The 18,439-nt window shown below is 28.8% G+C and overlaps 1 protein-coding gene across 2 annotated transcripts in view; it reads right to left on the bottom strand.

Annotated features, from left to right (window-relative positions):
• LOC107453502 (peroxisomal N(1)-acetyl-spermine/spermidine oxidase) overlaps positions 1-18,439 on the bottom strand; it is a gene marked incomplete in the record, with an annotated part of 59,871 nt that overhangs the window by 28,217 nt on the left and 13,215 nt on the right. For both annotated transcript variants that reach the window (XM_043045263.2, XM_071188372.1), the window contains 4 exon segments: positions 2,298-2,521; positions 5,701-5,813; positions 11,159-11,273; positions 13,325-13,518. In XM_043045263.2, coding sequence (XP_042901197.1) covers positions 2,298-2,521; positions 5,701-5,813; positions 11,159-11,273; positions 13,325-13,518 — 646 coding nt within the window.

Genomic DNA, 18,439 nt, shown 5'->3' with positions numbered 1-18,439 from the left:
AAAATACCAAACATTGTGATGTGTTATTAATAAACTAAATTTTTAATTTATTATCACAATTGTTTATCATAATTAACTTTATCAAAGATAGCTACATTAATGTGTCCACAGTAGCCCCCAAAAACCATCTATCCAAACTAACCACATTGTGTCATTTATTCATTTAAGCACACTACCAAATAATAATAAGGCTGTTTAATTTTACATAATATATAAGCCTATTTTATTTTAACATATCTTCTAGTAATAAAAAAGAACTTACATTTCCACTACAAAAACTTTTATTTTTTTATTGCTACTAAACAATTGTGTTGGTATGCAACTGCACAAGATAGTTTTATACAGTTTTGCCATTTATCCAAAATTTATAGACAAATGAAATGACGGAAATATTTTAACAGTCCATACTAGCCTCTCATCCCCTAAAATCAAAGAAAAATAATTTGAGCAATATAAATGCTCATAAATTTATGGATTATACATCTTCTAAACATTTTTATCAGTTATTAATTATGTTTTCATAATTATGCTTTGTTTTCATTACTACTCATATTTTGAGGTTTGTTGAATTGAATTGAATGTAGGGTTTAATGGCACAAGATCCACAGAAGGACATGCCGCGTCAAACAATCGGTTTCAAAACGAATCTAAGGTAAAAAGCTTCCTGCTATTTCTTTTTCTAGAACTTTACACAACCTAACAAGAGTATTCTAAAGTGAATAAAATCAGCTAAAATATAAATACTATAAAGCAAGATGAAACAGGATCAAAACGTGAATAAAATCAGATAAAAGTGTAAATAGGATAAAACAGTTATATACAGTATAAAATACCAACTGCGCCTAGAAACGCAAAAATGTTATCTTCATGGGTGTCTCCTAACAAATCCTCCAGAGATAAAATAGAACTACCAAAAAAGATCAAACGATAAAATTCAAAACATGGGAAAATAGTTAAAATAATAATAGAGCGTAAAACAATATTATATTAGAGTTGCACTGGGGAGGCGGTTCTCCAAACAGTAAATGTAGATGTGTCAAACGAGTGTGGCCGATCCGGAAACGGGTTAGCTTAACATCTGCGTGACGTAGACGTAATGCAGGTAAAGGGTTAATATCTGGTTCAACTGAGTGCAATTTGTTATTAATTTTAAGGTCCCACTGTTGTTGCCAGAGAGATGTGATAGACTGCCGAATGTGATGTTTTATGTCTGAGAAAGGTATGGATATAGTTAAAACATTGGTGGCAGATCGTGCAGCCAAACCAGCCAAGTTGTTCTCTAGTATACCGACGTGACTCGGTACCCAGCAGAATAGAATACTGAAACCATTATTGTGGAGAGTAATCAGCAAATGATTAATGAAATTTTGTGGTTTGTTACACAGATATGCTGACATCAAGTATGCATATATATAACGACTTAATTAGCAAACATTTGAAATATCTACAGTTTTTAAACTAGATTCTAAATTAATCTGCAATAATCACGTTATGTTGATAAAGCAAACTACGTCCTTCATCAAACAAGTACAGCATGGCAATTAGAACTTAATAATTTAAGTTTTTATAAAATTCTGATGTAATTATATGATTGGAAAACTGTATATAGATGATTTTATTTTATTTTGAAGGTGACATTGAAAAGGTAATGACTCTAATTCAAATTGGACATCAGAGATTAATGATCAATAAGAAAAATATTATGATTAGAATTAGTGTATGTGTATATTGATAAAACAATGGTTTTTATATTAATAACTATATTACAAATAACTTAATTATTAAAGAATATTTTTAATTCTAAATGCAATGTGCCTATTTCTCAAGATTTTCCTTAAAAAAACTTCTGAAGATGAGGACTCAATTAAATGAATATTTTCAATTGGTTCTTTGTTATTCGTTACTTTCAGGACAAAGCCATATTATGTCAAACATATTTTGTTATTACTTTTATTTCATTTTTATTATAAAACCAAAGATACTGCTTTATTCATGTTACATTATACAATTATTTATATTAGAATAATAAAAAATTCTCACAATATTGTTCACTGAAATGTTGAAATCAAGGAGTAATATTTAAGCATGTACCTTCTTAATATTTTTAAAGTATAAAATTTAAAACACAAACCTACAAAGTTCATAAAAAATTAATTTCATTAAAATTCTTTCTAGAAAAAATTCTGGTATTGATGCCCATATTTTATTATAAACAACATTTTTAAGTAGGAGAGGCTTTGCTATAAACCAATATTAAAAATAAGATGGAAATAACTCCATATAAAAGTTTAACATACCATGTTTAATAGAATTAATTCTGCCACCAATTCTATTTTGAGCTTCTAAAATAAGAACATCAGTAAAATGGTTTTTTGTGAGATAGGATCCACAAGCAAGACCAGCAATACCTGCTCCTATAATAACAATTTTCACTTCTTCCCTTCCCTTTAATGATAATAAATTTGCCATTTCACTAGAAATGCTATTTATTTCATCAAAATGTAGATGATTGTCTAGATTTCTAAAAAGAAAAGAAAAAAAAGTGTACATTTAGATACACAATTTGAAAATACTGAAATAATGTGACACTTTTAAATAAATTTTATTCACTCTCCATTTCTAAGCCAAGATAAAAGAGGAAGGCTGTGTGATGAGCTGAACAACCACATATAAAAGCAGTGTTTAGAGAAACCACAGACAGGGTGACTACTTTTTCTAATGCTGGCGGTGTGGTGACCTGTGGTTCTCCTGCAGATAACTGATTGACTCTAGCAAGGAGCCGACTATGATAGGAATTGGGCAAAGTCGCTAGGACCCCTATTCACAGACAAGGACACTGACCCAACTGAAAATCAAACTAAGGATTGGGACATGGAATGTTAGGACTAGGGCTGGACGATATAGAAATTTCTTAAATCGATATAATCNTTGTTTAAAGTCGTTGCAAAATCTAGATCATAAACGATGTTTCTTGCTTTTTAAAATTTATCATCAGATGTTTCAGATCTCCACAATAGTTTAGAAAGTCTCTTCATGTAAAAAGAAATCTGATAAGTACGACAAGAAATTTATGTAAATTCAGGCGGTTACAAACTTAGAAAAACTTCAAGTCGTACTTTGATATGTACGTACTTAGACCAACAGTTTACTATCCTCGTTTTTTGGCAGAACTTTCGAAATCCAGAGTTCCTCATTCTCAGTGAGAAGTTTCCCAGAAAATTTTTATTTAAAAAGTGTTTCAAAAACTAAAAATTTTAAGTTTTCCCTCCAGAAGTAACCAACGTATGAAAAATACCGAATTTAAAAAAAGTGGTAGTAAATTTATTTATACCGTTCACTTTAACGTTGAAATAAATGTTACAACTTTCATGATTACAGAGCCAAATATAAATATTTACATTATTAATACAGGATGCGCAGCCAAATTTTTCAACAAAAAATAAGTTTTTTCAAGCACTCAAAAAGTATTTTTTTAACACTGTAAAAGAATGACATCATTAGCAGGGGTCTGTCCAGACATTTTGTGAAAGGTCCGTTTTCGCAAAATTGTGAAAAAATTACTTGTAATTTATAAATATAAAACAAATGTTAAGTCACAATCTTTCAACCAGGGTCCTGCTTTTATGAATTTGTGCAAATAGGGTCCTGTTATTGCAAAAAACATTGTTTTTTCAATGAGTTTTTAAATTGTAAATCGATACAAGATTATACTCAACACTGTAAAACTATAATTTAAAAAAATTAATTTTTAAAAATAAACAGCAATTGCTGCTTCTAAATTAGAGATGCAACATACAAATATCTGGTATTTAGCCTGCTGAACGCAGAATATTCATTTCGGAAGAATATAGGAAGACGCGTCTGCCGAAGACAAAACTTAGATTGTTTACATCCGTCTTTATTTTTTTCCCCTTGAGAAGGGTTTATTCGATTAACAAAACAATAACAAAAATAAACAAATTTGTGAAGGGTCCAATTAAAAGAAAAATCATTTTGTGAAGGGTCCATTTTAAAGTTACAATATTTTGTGAAGGGTCCGTTTTCATGAAATAATATTTTGTGAAGGATCTGTTAATGGACCCAAATTTCTTCTAAACAGATCCCTGCAAATACAACATCCAAAAACTTTAAGATTAAAATTAAAAAAAAAAAATTTCATCATGGGACTATGGGTGTTGCAGAGATTCAATTTTTGAGGGGAACAAAACAAATTTACAGTCACAATGGTTCTCTAAATTCCACACACAAGAAAAAAATTCTTCAGAGTGTAAAATACTGGCAATAAGATTGTTTCCCCCCCCCCCTCTTTCTTGTTTATAGCTTTAAGGAATTTAAATCATAATAATTTTAAAAAAATTTCTTAATTTGACAGAAACATTGAAGGGGAGTTCAATAATTGAGGAAAGAAACCCACCCATGGAACTGAAAAACAGATTTGCAGCTTTAGAGGAGAGGCTATAGATGATAAAATACAAGAAGAAAAAAAAGAGAGAGTGGATCTTATAACAACCAAGAGAAGTTCTTGGAATAATGGGAAAAGTAACTAAGAAAGAATTGATAGTTGGAAATACACTAATATTTATAGATTAAACAGGGTACATATAGAGACAAGAAGAAAATTATGTATTAAATCCGAAAAGAAAATTATAAGAAAATTATGTCCTTAAAGGAGTCAAAAACTTTAAGGACTTAATACATAATATGGTTAAAATATTTTTTACACATTGGGAATTAATATAAAAAATATTGCCCTATTCAAAGGTAAAAAAATACTCTCATTTAAGTTTTTATTCTTAACTCTTATAACAATTTATTAGATGCAAGAAAGCACACATTTTCAAAAAAGAAAAAGAAACTGAGAATTATTAGAATTTGAAATTTAGGATTTTTACATTACATACCTTTAAGAATCAACAATGCAGGAAATGAAAATTAATTTATTATGATCCAAGACTATTTTAAAATGAATTTTATTATTATTTAATTTGCACAATTTTATTCAAATATACAGTGGGCAAGAAAAAAAGAAAAAAATATCGCCCTGAATAACTGTTATTCAAATGATTGGAATTTCACATATTAAGTGTCAATCCTAATGGTTCCTGGGAGTGACCTTAAATATGCAAATTCAGTCGAAATTATTATTTTAATAATTATTCTTTTTCTTTATTATTTAAATTAATTGTAGATGAAAAATTTTGAATTATGAGGTATAAATTTTTTTTGTACCATATTAATCTACGTATTTTTTTTTATTGCAAAATCTTAAGTTTAAACAATTTTTATTTGATAGAAGCCGACAAAAACTAAAATAAATTATTTTTAAAAAAGTAATTTGGAGACAATGAAGAAAAATTTAAATGGGGTGATGAATATTTAAATGTGGTTAACTTACAAGGAACTTGACTAACGAGTAAAATTTCATTCAGATGTTTTTTGCTAATATTCAATAGCTAATCTTTTTTTTTTTAAATTATAAAATACGATGTTTCTTTTTTAGTCGTCTAAAAATTTATTCATAATTTAATAAAGAGATTTGAATAAAACATTATATTCAACTAATGTTGAGTTTTATAAAAGCATGTTTTTAATAGAACGTGATTATACATCAGTTTTTTTTTAATTTAATTTTTTAGTTCTTTTTATTTATTTATTATTCTGCTATTTGAAAAACTATCAAAAAGGAAATATTTTAAGTACCTATAATACTGAAATAGTCTCTTAGCTTCACGAAAACCGCTTTCACAGGCTCCATGTACAGTAGAAAAATAATATTCATGAGAGGCTTCACCAGCAAATAATAATACAGGAGTCTGAAATAAGAAAATTAATTTGCAAATTGCATTAGAAATTTGACAATATTGTCCACAATATTTATTAACAACTATTTATTTATAAAATGTTAAGAAATAAGCACCCATAAATACTAAAATTATTGGAGAAACATACATTAAAGACAAATTAATGTCAAGTCAACATAAGTCATTATCTGTACCATTAAAGAAACCCTCACAAAGTAACTTTATAAATATGAAATATTACATTGAAAAAATGACGCTTCATTAATATAAAAACCTTTGCAGTCTAAATATGTAACTGAAATACCAGCTTTAAGGGTGCTACCCCACAGTGGGCATTAGAGACTTTTAGGGAAGAGGGGCACTAGAGCTTTCCACAGAATCAGTAAGAATTTGCAGAAGAAGTTTTAAAAAATAAGTACACTTGGAAATTAATAGTTTTGTTAAAATTTTCTATTGAAAAATCAGTTATAAGTATTTTAACTCAGCATTTATTACATTTCATTAAAGTAGTAATTAATACAGCAATAAAATAAAAAAAGTATTAATACATTTTAGTACGAAAAAAAAACACTTTTACATTGCTTGATATCCTTAAATTTTTTTGTTGTCTATTGAAGCTTTTAAATGTAAAGATTAAAAATGTAGCAACCACAGCGCCACCTGGACAGGCAGTAGATGCTCAGACTTTGGACAGAATGGACCTTTTTTCCCCTCCTTCTCATAATTATTCAAATTTATGTTTTTGCATGTGCTATTTGTTATTAATAAAAATAATTGGCTTTAAGCTTTTCTTTATTTAAACCCCCGAGATCTAGCCAGGGCCACAAACAAGTACTGATTTCGTTAGAAATAATTATTGGACAACTTGCACCAAAATCCTTTATCCTAAAATTAGCAAGAAGATTCTGTAGTGTACACTTAAGTTGAAGAGCCGTGTGACATTATTTGTTTTTTAAAACTAGAAACTGTGTTCACTCGGCTACCCCATAAACATCAGTCTCTATTTCCCCTAAAAGCTCGAAAATTGTTTGACATATTCAAATAAGAATTTATTATCAAAGAAAAAAATCTAATTTATTTTTTGAGAAACTAAAGGTATATAGACTTCCCTTGCATATTTTTCTCAAAAGAACTTTAGATTTATAATAGTTATTTTTTAAAATGCAAAACTCTTTAATAAATTTGAAATGTGTTTGTTTCAGAACTAGATTTACTGGTGATAGAACATTGATAGATTTCAGGCTACCTCATTACAGTCCAAAATCACTAAAATTTTAACATATAACACCATTTTTCAAACAATTGCATAAAATATGCGAAGTATTATAACTGATTTTACAAAGTAACTTCAAAATAATTGATTATTCAATTTTATGGTGATGTATTGAATTTTAAACTATACAAACAGCTTCACATGAAAATTTTCAAAAATAATTCTTAATAGTAATACATTTGTAAATCGAAAACCTTTAGTAAATTAGCCTTCTGATTCGAGAATATCTTATGAAAATGTTCAACAATAAAAATAAAAAGATTTTTTTTTAAAAAAATTCCCTTTGGGGGCATAGAAAATTTTTTGTCTTGTAAAGTTGATGAACCAAAAAAGGTTGGGAAACTAAGTTTTAAAGGAAGGCTACTGTAGTTAATGTACTTTAGTTAGGTTAATTGATCTTTGAAAGCAATATTAGCATCAAAACACAACAACCATTATTTCTTCTGTCTCAAGGAGTTGAAATTGAGTCCACAATAAACAAAATAGCTTGTTTATTAAGTTTCATGCCCTAACAAAGAAAATATCATTTCTGGCTCCTTTTTCTCTTAAAACTTTCTGTTTTTTTTCTCTTCTTTTTGATTATTTAATGAAAATAAGTACTGTTTGTTCTCTAATGGTTTGCATCATGTTGTGTGCAATTTGTATGTAAAATGGATTGTAAAGTCAGACTTGTTTTGGCCTCACCACTAGTCTCCCTTACCCTTGAGAACTATAAATCAAAATAGGATTCCTCCTGATTTATCAAGGATGACAGGTTATTATTATTTCTAGCACTATTTTAATAGAATCAGTATGATATCTTTTGAATTATGCCTTCTGTGTGGGAATGCTCCAAATTAAAAGATGTTGACACTGGAAATACTTAAATTTTGAACTTTTGCATTTATATTGGACGGCATAAAGCCAATTGGCCGAGACTGGGGGTAGGATTAAAAAAAAATGGGATTTTGTGCCAGGGTTTCTTTTTTGAAATTATAAGAAAAATAGTTTAGAGCCTTGTGAAAAATATCTCTTTCAAAAACAAAGGTCCTATTTTTATGAAATATACATATCATGGAAATATAAAAACTTTTAAATACTAAAAAATAAAATGAAGAAATGCTTTTGAAATAGAAAAGTGAATTAGTCTAAAGGAATTTTGTAAAAAGGTTTTTTCTTGGAGCTTTTATTTAGAGATGGATCTTCTTTTAAAATTTGGAGTTTTGTGAAGGACTTTTTTTTTAATAAAAAATAAAATAAACAAGTATAAGGTGGGCTGTTTGGCTTTTCAAAAAAATAACAACAATAACAATAAAAACTTAATAGGAAACATCTTTAGTAATGCTTGACTTACAGATAATTTTGTACAAGTACCGAGTAAAAGTTTTGTTGGAGAAATTGGCAGCTTTGGTTCTGATAAGAGAATATAATAATTATCAAATAAGAAAATTAGGACACCAATTTAAAATCAGGGCAATTTTAAGTGCACTAAATATAAGATTATTTAACTTATAGAATATATTTAGGAATAAAATAGTCAAAAAAAAGTGCAATATAAATATTTTATACTTTTTGTCAAATAATAAATAATTTTATTAGGGAAAATATTATTTAATTTAATTTTTTTTAATAAATAAAAGCAAAAAGAGACTAATGACAAAGAAATCGTATTCAATAAATATTAAGAATAAAATACATAAAATCACAAAAATAAATAAATGATTATAAGGTTGAATGTTGTATAATCAATCAAATAAAAATTTTATAAAGTAACATAAAAATTGGAACTGCAAAACACACTGACAATAATTTTTTTAAAAAAGAGAGAATCCAGTAAAATTAGTAAATAGAAATTTTTTAACAATACTAGCAATTTCAAAAACATGTTAATGAAAGAATTAAGAAAATTATACTTAATTGAAGTTCACGTCGAACACAAGTCAACATTTTAGATTCCCATAACCCCACCACCACTATGCTCTTTTTTTTTCCTATCCCTTTATTGTTGATGACTAAAAGTAATAAATATCTATCAAAAATCTATAACAATTTATCAAAAAATATAAATGTATGAAAAACACAAGGTACACATGTCTTTCAATAATTACATGTTCCAACAAAAGTTTTGATTAGTGGCTGGAAAATAATAGTTGCTTTTAAGGGCTTGGTGCAATAAAGTGATTAATTAGAGTATTTACCAATTTTTTTTTCAATGTGGGCTTGCACATTTCGGAAAAATTAAATGCACCTTTAAACTTTCACTTTAAGAAGGTGAAACATAAGTTCAAAATCAAGAGATAAAACAATTTTCCCTCACTTAACATTGCTGGAATACTAACGTAAAATACCGATAAAGCGCCCCCCTTAATTTTGACGAAAATCGGCGTGATATAGAGGGGGGCCGATAAACGGTACTCAAGAAAATTCTAAGCACCGTCTTTCTTTTCTGCTCAATCTTTTACATTCAACTCTCCCACCACACCCTAAATTTTTCTCACATTCTTATCAGTGAGTGTACATTCCAATCAAGGTGACCTTGACTTCTAATCTTTTTCGTTTTTTCTTTTAAGAAATTTATATTGTTAAGACAAAAAAAATCAGCTATATTCTTTTTATTTTGAATTTTATTCTGTTGAAGTAACTTACTTTATTTTATCTTTTAAAAATAAAAACGAAGCCTGAAGAAAAAAATAATAATAAATCTGTATCAAAGGAAACATCTGTTTCTAAAGCAGTTTAAAATAAAGTGAGAAGTAAAAACACCCGCATTTCCAATGAACAAAATAAAGAAATGGAAGTTGGAAAAAACTGATCAATCAATCTTGACAGCTGTGCTTTACTGCCCCCGAATTTCCCTCCTCTGTTTGACCATAAATTGGCCACACCCAGTTGACATTGAAACTACCACATGGACAATAAAATGAATTTATCCCTTTTGCGATTTTTTATTCGATTCATTAATTTTTTTTATTTTGCCGCTTTTTATTTTTTCTTGTTAATTGTTGCTTGCTTGCTTTTTTTCTTTTTTTATCGTTATTAATTTTTAGCTTGTTTTTTGTTGCTATTCATTGTTAGTTTGTTAGCATTTAGTTTAAAAAGCTTTTTTTTTTTCTTGCGAGGTAAGCGTCTTTTGTTAAAACAAAATGTTATCTAAAAGAAAAAACGAGAACTATGATCTCGCTCCAAAGAAGAAACGATTATTTCTTCTTCATAGGATTCTGATTATTTCTTCTTCTCTTATGATGGGCCAGTTTTCACTTATGATGGGCCAGTTTTGGGTACTGATTGGCAATCTGCATAGATGTGAAACTACAGGGGGGCGCTTTATCGAGTTGGGGCGCTTTATCGGTATTTTACGGTAATCATAAGTAAGAGTTTTCATCTTCTAATATCATTCAATGCTGTTTTTTTTCTATTGATCTGGATTTTCGGGATTCATTTCATTTTTTAAAAAGACTCTTATAATTTAGTTAAACTACTTTTCTACTATCCTGTTGTTTTAAATGATTGGAAATAATTTTTTTTCTTAATTTTTATATTATGTAATGCCTGGACTTCTTACCATACCACACTTCTTATCTTTCAACTTTTGTTTAGTTATCTTATTTAAGCTTATTCCATTATCTTTATTGCTTTCCTATATTATTTTTTTTCTCTATCTCATTGTTTCCCTCTTAAATTATGCATTTTGACATACAAAAAAGTACTTCATTATTAGTAAAAAAAACTAAAGTTTGTCTTTACGTGCCATTATTTCTGCTTTTTTCATATTGTTTAGCTTTATTCATATATGATTTTTTTTTTTTCAATTGGAAACACAGATCTGTATGTCCGAGATAAAGGACACCAGGTCCATTTGTTTTTAAATTTCAGTTGATACCATGCCCGTGAATTAAACTTTTCACTCTATCTATGTCCCAACATAATTATATATATATATATATATATATACATACTGGTGTAATTAGTAATAGAAAACCTTCTGTGATTAGCTGAACAATGTTAAAATTAAGTTGAAAAAAGTCTCCTCTCCTCAAAAATTACATTTTTGTGACATGTCTTTGCATCTAATCTACAGATATAATTCAAAGAACATAAAACAAACCCCATGAGAATATTCAGGATCAGCAATATCTTTGTGCGATATATTTTTACTGTCACAGTTCGTGGAAACATATGAATAAGAGCCAAGTGTGTAAGGATCCTTAGACCAGGATGACCTAAAAAGAATTTCAAAATACACATTAAATACAATTCAAAATAACATTTAGCTAAACACATATTGTTCACAGAAGGTAACAAGCGAAAGTACCCAATTTCAATCAGCATCTAAAAAACAGTACTCTATCATCTGTAACGTATGAAACTGTTTGTAACAATCTATTTGTATCTTATGAAACTGAATTTGAAAATTACGTATGGAATTCTCTCAGCTTTCTCTACCAATGTATGGTTATGGTTTACTGCATTCTTTTATCACCAATAGTATTAGAGGTTTTTCATTTTGACCTCTTTCATTAGGTATCTTCTATTTATTTAGCAGGTCCGAACATTTTGTTTGTGATAACTTATATACAAATAAAAAACATTTTTTGATAATAAATAATGATTGTTAAATAAAGAAAAAATAATTATAGCAATAAAAACTTTTAATTTCAAAATAATCATACCCATAAATAAAAGAATTTTCTTTTTAATTAAGAATTTAATTTTAAAGAGAGAAAGGTTGTTAAAAGAAAGATTTCTTCACAATTCTATTACTTAAGAAAAGTAATAAATTGTGCTTATCATATTTAAAATTGTACTTATTCGGTGTGAAAATGAGATTTTATAAATACTGATGTAGTTGCCACTTCTGAATTTTATGAAAAATATCAGGAAATAACAATATATATTGAAATAGTTTAAATTAAAACACCAAGGAGCAAGTTAAAACATCAAAAAGGGTGAAAAATGTGATTAATTTATTAAAAAAGGTGACTCTCATTAAAAAAAAAACTTTAAATTAATACTTTTTAACTCTATAGGAGTTTAATTTCTTTATTTCTCTTGTAATTTCTTTTCTAGCTCTTTCTCTTGGGTTTTTTTTTTTTTCTTTTTTTTTTGCCTCTCTTTTATTTCTCTCTTCCAGTATCTTTCATTTTTACATTCTTCCATGTAGATCACAGATTTTATTAGCTTTTTATCTACATTTAATCAGTTTATTAAAATTTATCACTCAATGGCACAAAATAAGAAAAGTTAAAAATACTCTTTTAAAACATATTTTATGGTTAAAACTGCTTTTAGATATCTGTCATTGCTGTCTTATATTCCCTTAAATCATAGTTTGAAACTGAAAACCTCTGCTTTTTATTCTTCATGCAATAGAGTGAGAGCTGCTCTGATAATTTTCCCAACATATGAAAATTGATAATCCCTAGAACGTCTTTCTTTTTTTTCTTTTTTTTGGAAATATATTTATGTCAACAAGTATAAATCTTTATATTTGCACCAAGGTCACTTTTCTCAATTGAAGCAATTTCCTTCCAGGAAATAACTTCAGGAACATTAAAAGACATCATTTTAGCAGCTGTAACTAAATATCTACAACTTTATTTCTGCCTTTCACTTGGATTTAAAAACCTAAATGCTTTTAATGATAAATTTGACAAGCATTTAGTATGTTTAGTGGTTGCAATATAATGCTCTTGACCTTTAGATAAAAACTATTTCATGCCTGCAATTGAAAGTTAAGAGTTTTCTTCTTAGACCTCTCCACTAACTACTAACGATTGAAAAGGAATAAGATTTACCAGATTTATTTAGTTGAAAACAAAGTATTTTATGGTATATGTATTTAAATTTTTATTGACTAAAATTATTTGCAAGCATGCTTTAAATATATTTTTGTATAGACATCCATGTCTATACAAATAGTAGTATAGAGAGTAAATTACTCCAAATCACCTTCACTAAATTTTCCTTCAATTTTATTTTTTGAACATCCAGTCCTGATTTAAGCGTAGTGGATATATTTAAAAAATATATAAGCTTATGTTTTTATGTATGCATTTTCAAAACAATCATATTTAGAAAAAGGTTTTTTACTACCATGATAAAAAAAGGAAAACACTGTATTTAAAAATATAAGTTTAAAATTATGCCTAGCTAAACCGTTTTGGCAACTAAGAAAAAATAATTAGGTGCCATTGCACCTAAATGTCACAAAAACTATTGGTTAGCATACCAAAAAAAAAAAAAAAACTACTTAAAATTTAGAAAGAGTTACCTTAAAATATTTGATGGTGAGGACAATTCTCTTTCGAAAATGTACTCTAAAAGAAACAAACAATCTTCTATAACTTTTTCATCTGATAAATACTCTACAGAAACAGCACCTTTACCAACAACCCAAGCACACAACATGTTCGGATGATGAAGAGTGTAAGCAAATCTATTGATATCTTTAATCCATTCACCAGTCTGAAAGAAAATTAGTTTTTAACATTATAGGAAAGACCATTCATTAAAATATTTGAATAATGCCTTTCAAAACTTGAAGAAACTCGAAACTTTTATCTATTGTTACATTAACCTAATAAAATTTTAATTAGTAAAATAGGAAATATTAGTGCAAGCTTTCAGATTATTATTTGTCACACATGTATATTATTTAAGTAAATAATTAATGCATTTATTTAAAGTTTAAATGAACTTTAAAATAAAGGTGAATTTAAAATATTGGATTAGAGTAAACTGCAGTTAAGACGTTACCTCCCCCAAATTTTATTGCAATTAATTTGGTACTTATTACAGCATTTGGTACCTTGATTAATCTAAAATATCTTATTTTCATGTTTTCTAATAATTATTGTCAAAAATTACATTCAAATAGGCTCATAAATAGTTATTTTATCATACAGCTCTAATAGAAATAGCTATTTTATTGTTTATTGCTTAACAAACGATGTTTCCCTAGTGGAAAATTTTTTTCCAGATTACATATATCAGACTACTTTTAAAAAGAGTAGGCAAACTAAAAAAATATTCTTAGTTTTATTTAAGTATAATAAAGACAATTTTTATTACAAAAGAATTTCATTAAGTTACTTTGCTATATTGTATTTTGGTATTTAATTTTTTTTTTTTTTTTTAAGTCACATTAAAAGTTGTCAGATGTAAAAAAAATATTTGAAAATAAAAAGAAGTTTTTGTCAAGGGAGAAAAAAAAAAGATTCTTTTCCTGAAATTACCAATTGTTTTTTACTTTATTGTAGTGAATATCATAGTTTCAGAAGGGGCGAAGCACATTATTCTCCCTCATAATTCCCTCTAAATTTCAGAGGAAAATAAAGTTTTCTATTTTGAAAAATAGCTTAAACAGGATGTGTAGTAGCCAAATTTTTCAACAAAAGCCTTTAAATGCCTTTTAAGCACTATAAAGAAAATCATAATTAGGGTCTGTGCACTAATAAAACCTTTTTCTTCGTATTATAGAAAGTTATTCATATATATATATATATATATATATTCAGTTATATACTTTGCAAACATTTTCTCCCTTTCTCTGGCGTGTCTTCACTNGCACTTAATTAAAAAACCGGAAAAAAAGCCGGAAAAAAAAGATATAATCTTTTCATCAGCCCACACGATTATATCCGTAAAACAGAGTGCTTTCTGATATTGTATCAATAAAGCCAAAGCAAAATATATTAATACAATAGTGTGAGGAGCACTCAAATATTCCCTTTTTTTTTTTTTAAACTGTTGTTTGTTATATTTTTTACTTATTATTTCCCCCTTTTTTCATATGTCTTCAATTTTTCTTTGTTTCATTCTTCATTTTGAGCTTATCTAACGGGTTCTGTTTACTTGCAGCTTAAGAGCAATAAATGAAACTTATTGTTTTTCTTAACTTTCTTCGTGCTTTCGTGTATTTATTTATTTATTATATATATATATATACAGTAAGGGACCCCTAATCTGGCATCCCAAAATCCGGCAGGACCCGAAANTGAAACTTATTGTTTTTCTTAACTTTCTTCGTGCTTTCGTGTATTTATTTATTTATTATATATATATATATACAGTAAGGGGCCCCTAATCTGGCATCCCAAAATCCGGCAGGACCCCGAAATTCGGTACTTAATCCTACCTAAATTTTTTTTAAGAAATTTTTTTTGATATGAGAAAAAAAATCAGTCATATTCTCTTTTTATTTGGAATTTTTTCTCTTGAAGTAAGTAACTATATTTTATCGTTTAAAAATAAAAAAAAAGCATGAAAAAATAAATAAATCTGTGTCAAACAAAACATCTGTTCCTGAAGCAGTTTAAAATAAAGTGAAAGTAAAAACATCTGCATTTCCAATGAACAAAATAAAGAAATACAAGTTGGGAGAAACTGATCAATCAATCTTGACAGCTGTGAAGTGCTTTACTGGTTTGTTCCCATATTTCCCCCTCCTGTTTGACCATAAATTAGCCACACCCTGTTGACATTGAAACTACCATGTGGTGTACAAAATGGATTCTATCATTCTATCTCTTTTGCTTTTTTTTATTCGATTCATTTATTATTAACTGTAACTTTTGTTTGTTAATTGTTAACTTGTTTTTTTTTTTTTAATCCTTATTAGTGGTTTGCTTCTTTTTTGTAGTTATTCATTGTTANGGAACCAGCATGTTAAGTAGCATAATTTTTTTTTTTTTTTTTTGCAGTTTCTTGTTAGCTTTCTTTCTTTTTTCTTTTTTGCGAGGTGAGCGTCTTTTGTTAAAACAAAATGTTATGTAAAGAAAAAATGAGAACAATAACCTTGCACTGAAGAAATAACGATTATTTCTTTTTCGGAGGATTCATATTATTTCATCTTGAATTATTTCTTTAGATTATTTCTCCTTGATTATATTATATAGATTATTATTTTAATTAATGAAATTTCTTAAGATGGGACAGTTTTAAATTCACCCCATCATAATCTACAATTGGGAACTTAGCTAAATGTATTGGTTTTTCTGAAATTATCAGCATATTTGAATTATTGTAATATATGGGCGCCATATTAGAATTTCCGGAAGAGGTCTGATATTCGGCAAATTCCGAAATACGGAATTTCATCGGTCCCGTGAGTGCCGGATTTCGGGTCCTATACTGTATATATATAGGACAAAATAATAGGAACACCTGTGAAAGTATGGAGTCGTCCTTCGACCCCCCAATAAACGGCGGACACATGTCGCAAGAGTGTGCCACCTAGTGGTGATGAAAGGAAAGGTATCAAAGGTATCTGCATACCTGCCAACTTTTACACATTTGGCGTAAAATTTTATTTTCATATTTAAAATGGTAGTAAATATAAACTATTTTTTCTTTTATAAACTTAATTTTTAAATGATTTTGATCACCACTATTCTTAAAAAAATTAAGCACATATATTAATATGCGTTACTATCATTGCTGTCAGCTTAATTATTTTTGAATACAACGTATTTTTTTTTACTTAAAATTGAAATTTTAATTCCATTTTAATACCACTGGGAAAAATGATAATGGAAGGGATTAAAAGTTGGCAGGTCTGTATCTGTCTAGCATTTGGCAGTGTGTGTTGCATGAGGAAAATCTGTTCCTTGCAATGCGAGATTATGTCCGACCTCTCTGAACTTAAAAGAGGCATGATAATTGGAGTTCGCGTTGCAGCAGCGTCCTTGTCCAGTACAGCGAACCTGGTGGGTCTTTCAAGGACTCTGTCGGCATACAAAAAGTTGGGTAAGGTGTCTTCTACAAAGCACAACAGCGGCAGGAAGTCGAAGTTGTCGGACCGTGATAGATGGGTGTTAAAGAGGGTAGTCACTCGAAAACGCAAGACAACACTGCCGGTGATAACGTCCGAGATGAATACCACCTTCAGAACATCCATGACAACTATTCAACGGGAGTTGCATGCTGCTAACATTCATGGCCGAGTAGCTATTCTGAAACCGTTAGTTTCAGTGCGGAATGCTTTAAAGAGACTACAGTGGTGCCAAGACCACCTATAATGGACACAACTGCAATGGGCAGGGGTGATTGTGAGCTCAAGTCAAAATTCCGGAAAATTTCTTGCGTAAAAAAGAAAAAAGTTTCAATCGATAAAAATTTAAACAAGGTTTTTTCCTTTTTCTCAATATTTCTAAGTTTACTTAAAATATATTTAAAACTTTACACATACCTATACCATTTACACATACCTATGTGGACTTGGAGAAGTAATTGAAATTTAGAAACATGTCTTTCTTTCTTGAGTTTATGATTATAATAACTATTTACTGATAAAAAATGAATATTAATCTTGCATATAAGCTTATAAAGTATCCGGCTCTCCCTTACAAATTATATAAACTGTGTTTTTTAAGATTTGAAAATTGAAACCTTTAAAACCTTTGAATGAAAAATTAACCTTTGAAAATTTGATTTCCGGAAACTTTTGTAATCAATTATTTTTTGAAATGTCTGAACCTTCGATATCCGGAAACTTCCGGATCATGGTTAGCAAAAAATCCGGAAATCCGGATTTTTTCCAGAGCACAATCAGCCTTGAATGGGAACAAATCATCTGGTCTGATGAATCCTCCTTTCGACTATTCCAGACCATCGGACGTGTGTTCGTGTGGCGAACAACGGCAGAAGTATTTCATGTTGACTGCCTGGTTCCAACCGTGAAACATGGAAGTGGTTCTGTAATGGTGTGAGGAGCTATATCTACCCGTGAATTGGGGCCTCTCGTTGTCCTGAAGGGGGTGGTCAAAGGTGACCATTACCAAAGAATTCTCACAGATCATCTCCACCCTATGCTTCATACTCTCTCCAGGAGAACGTCCTGTGTTCCAAGATGACAATGCCTCTGTTCAAATGTCTCACTGAGTTCAAGCAATGGTTAAATGAGCATAATAATGAAGTGGAACATCTAACGTGGTGTGCTCAGTCCCTTGATCTCAATTTCCTCCTCCACTCTCTGAACTCGAGACGGTTCTGCAAGAGGAATGGCTGCAAATTCCGATAAACTTTGTTCAAGACCTTTATTTGTCAATCCCACGTCGAATGCAGGCTGTCATTCAGGCCAAGGGTGGCCCAACTCCTTATTAATAAAATACTTTAATTTTTTCACAGGTGTTCCTATTATTTTGTCCTATACCGGTATAAACAAAATGCAAAAACGTTATCAAAAACTTAACATGATTAAGAAAAAATAGCTAATTTCAGAGAGGCAACTCTTTTCTTGATTATATTAACCACCATAAAACAATTTAAGAAGAATTTTAAATATATTCAATATTGATTTGAAATTAAATTTTGTGAATTAATAATTACTTTATTTGATAACATAAAAATGAATGATTATAATTCAAAATTATAATTAGTTAAACTA

This window comes from Parasteatoda tepidariorum, chromosome X2, assembly GCF_043381705.1.
Source record: "Parasteatoda tepidariorum isolate YZ-2023 chromosome X2, CAS_Ptep_4.0, whole genome shotgun sequence".
Taxonomy (NCBI): Eukaryota; Metazoa; Arthropoda; class Arachnida; order Araneae; family Theridiidae; genus Parasteatoda; species Parasteatoda tepidariorum.
Note: the sequence above shows the minus strand (reverse complement) of the source record. Positions and strands in the feature narration are given on the sequence as shown.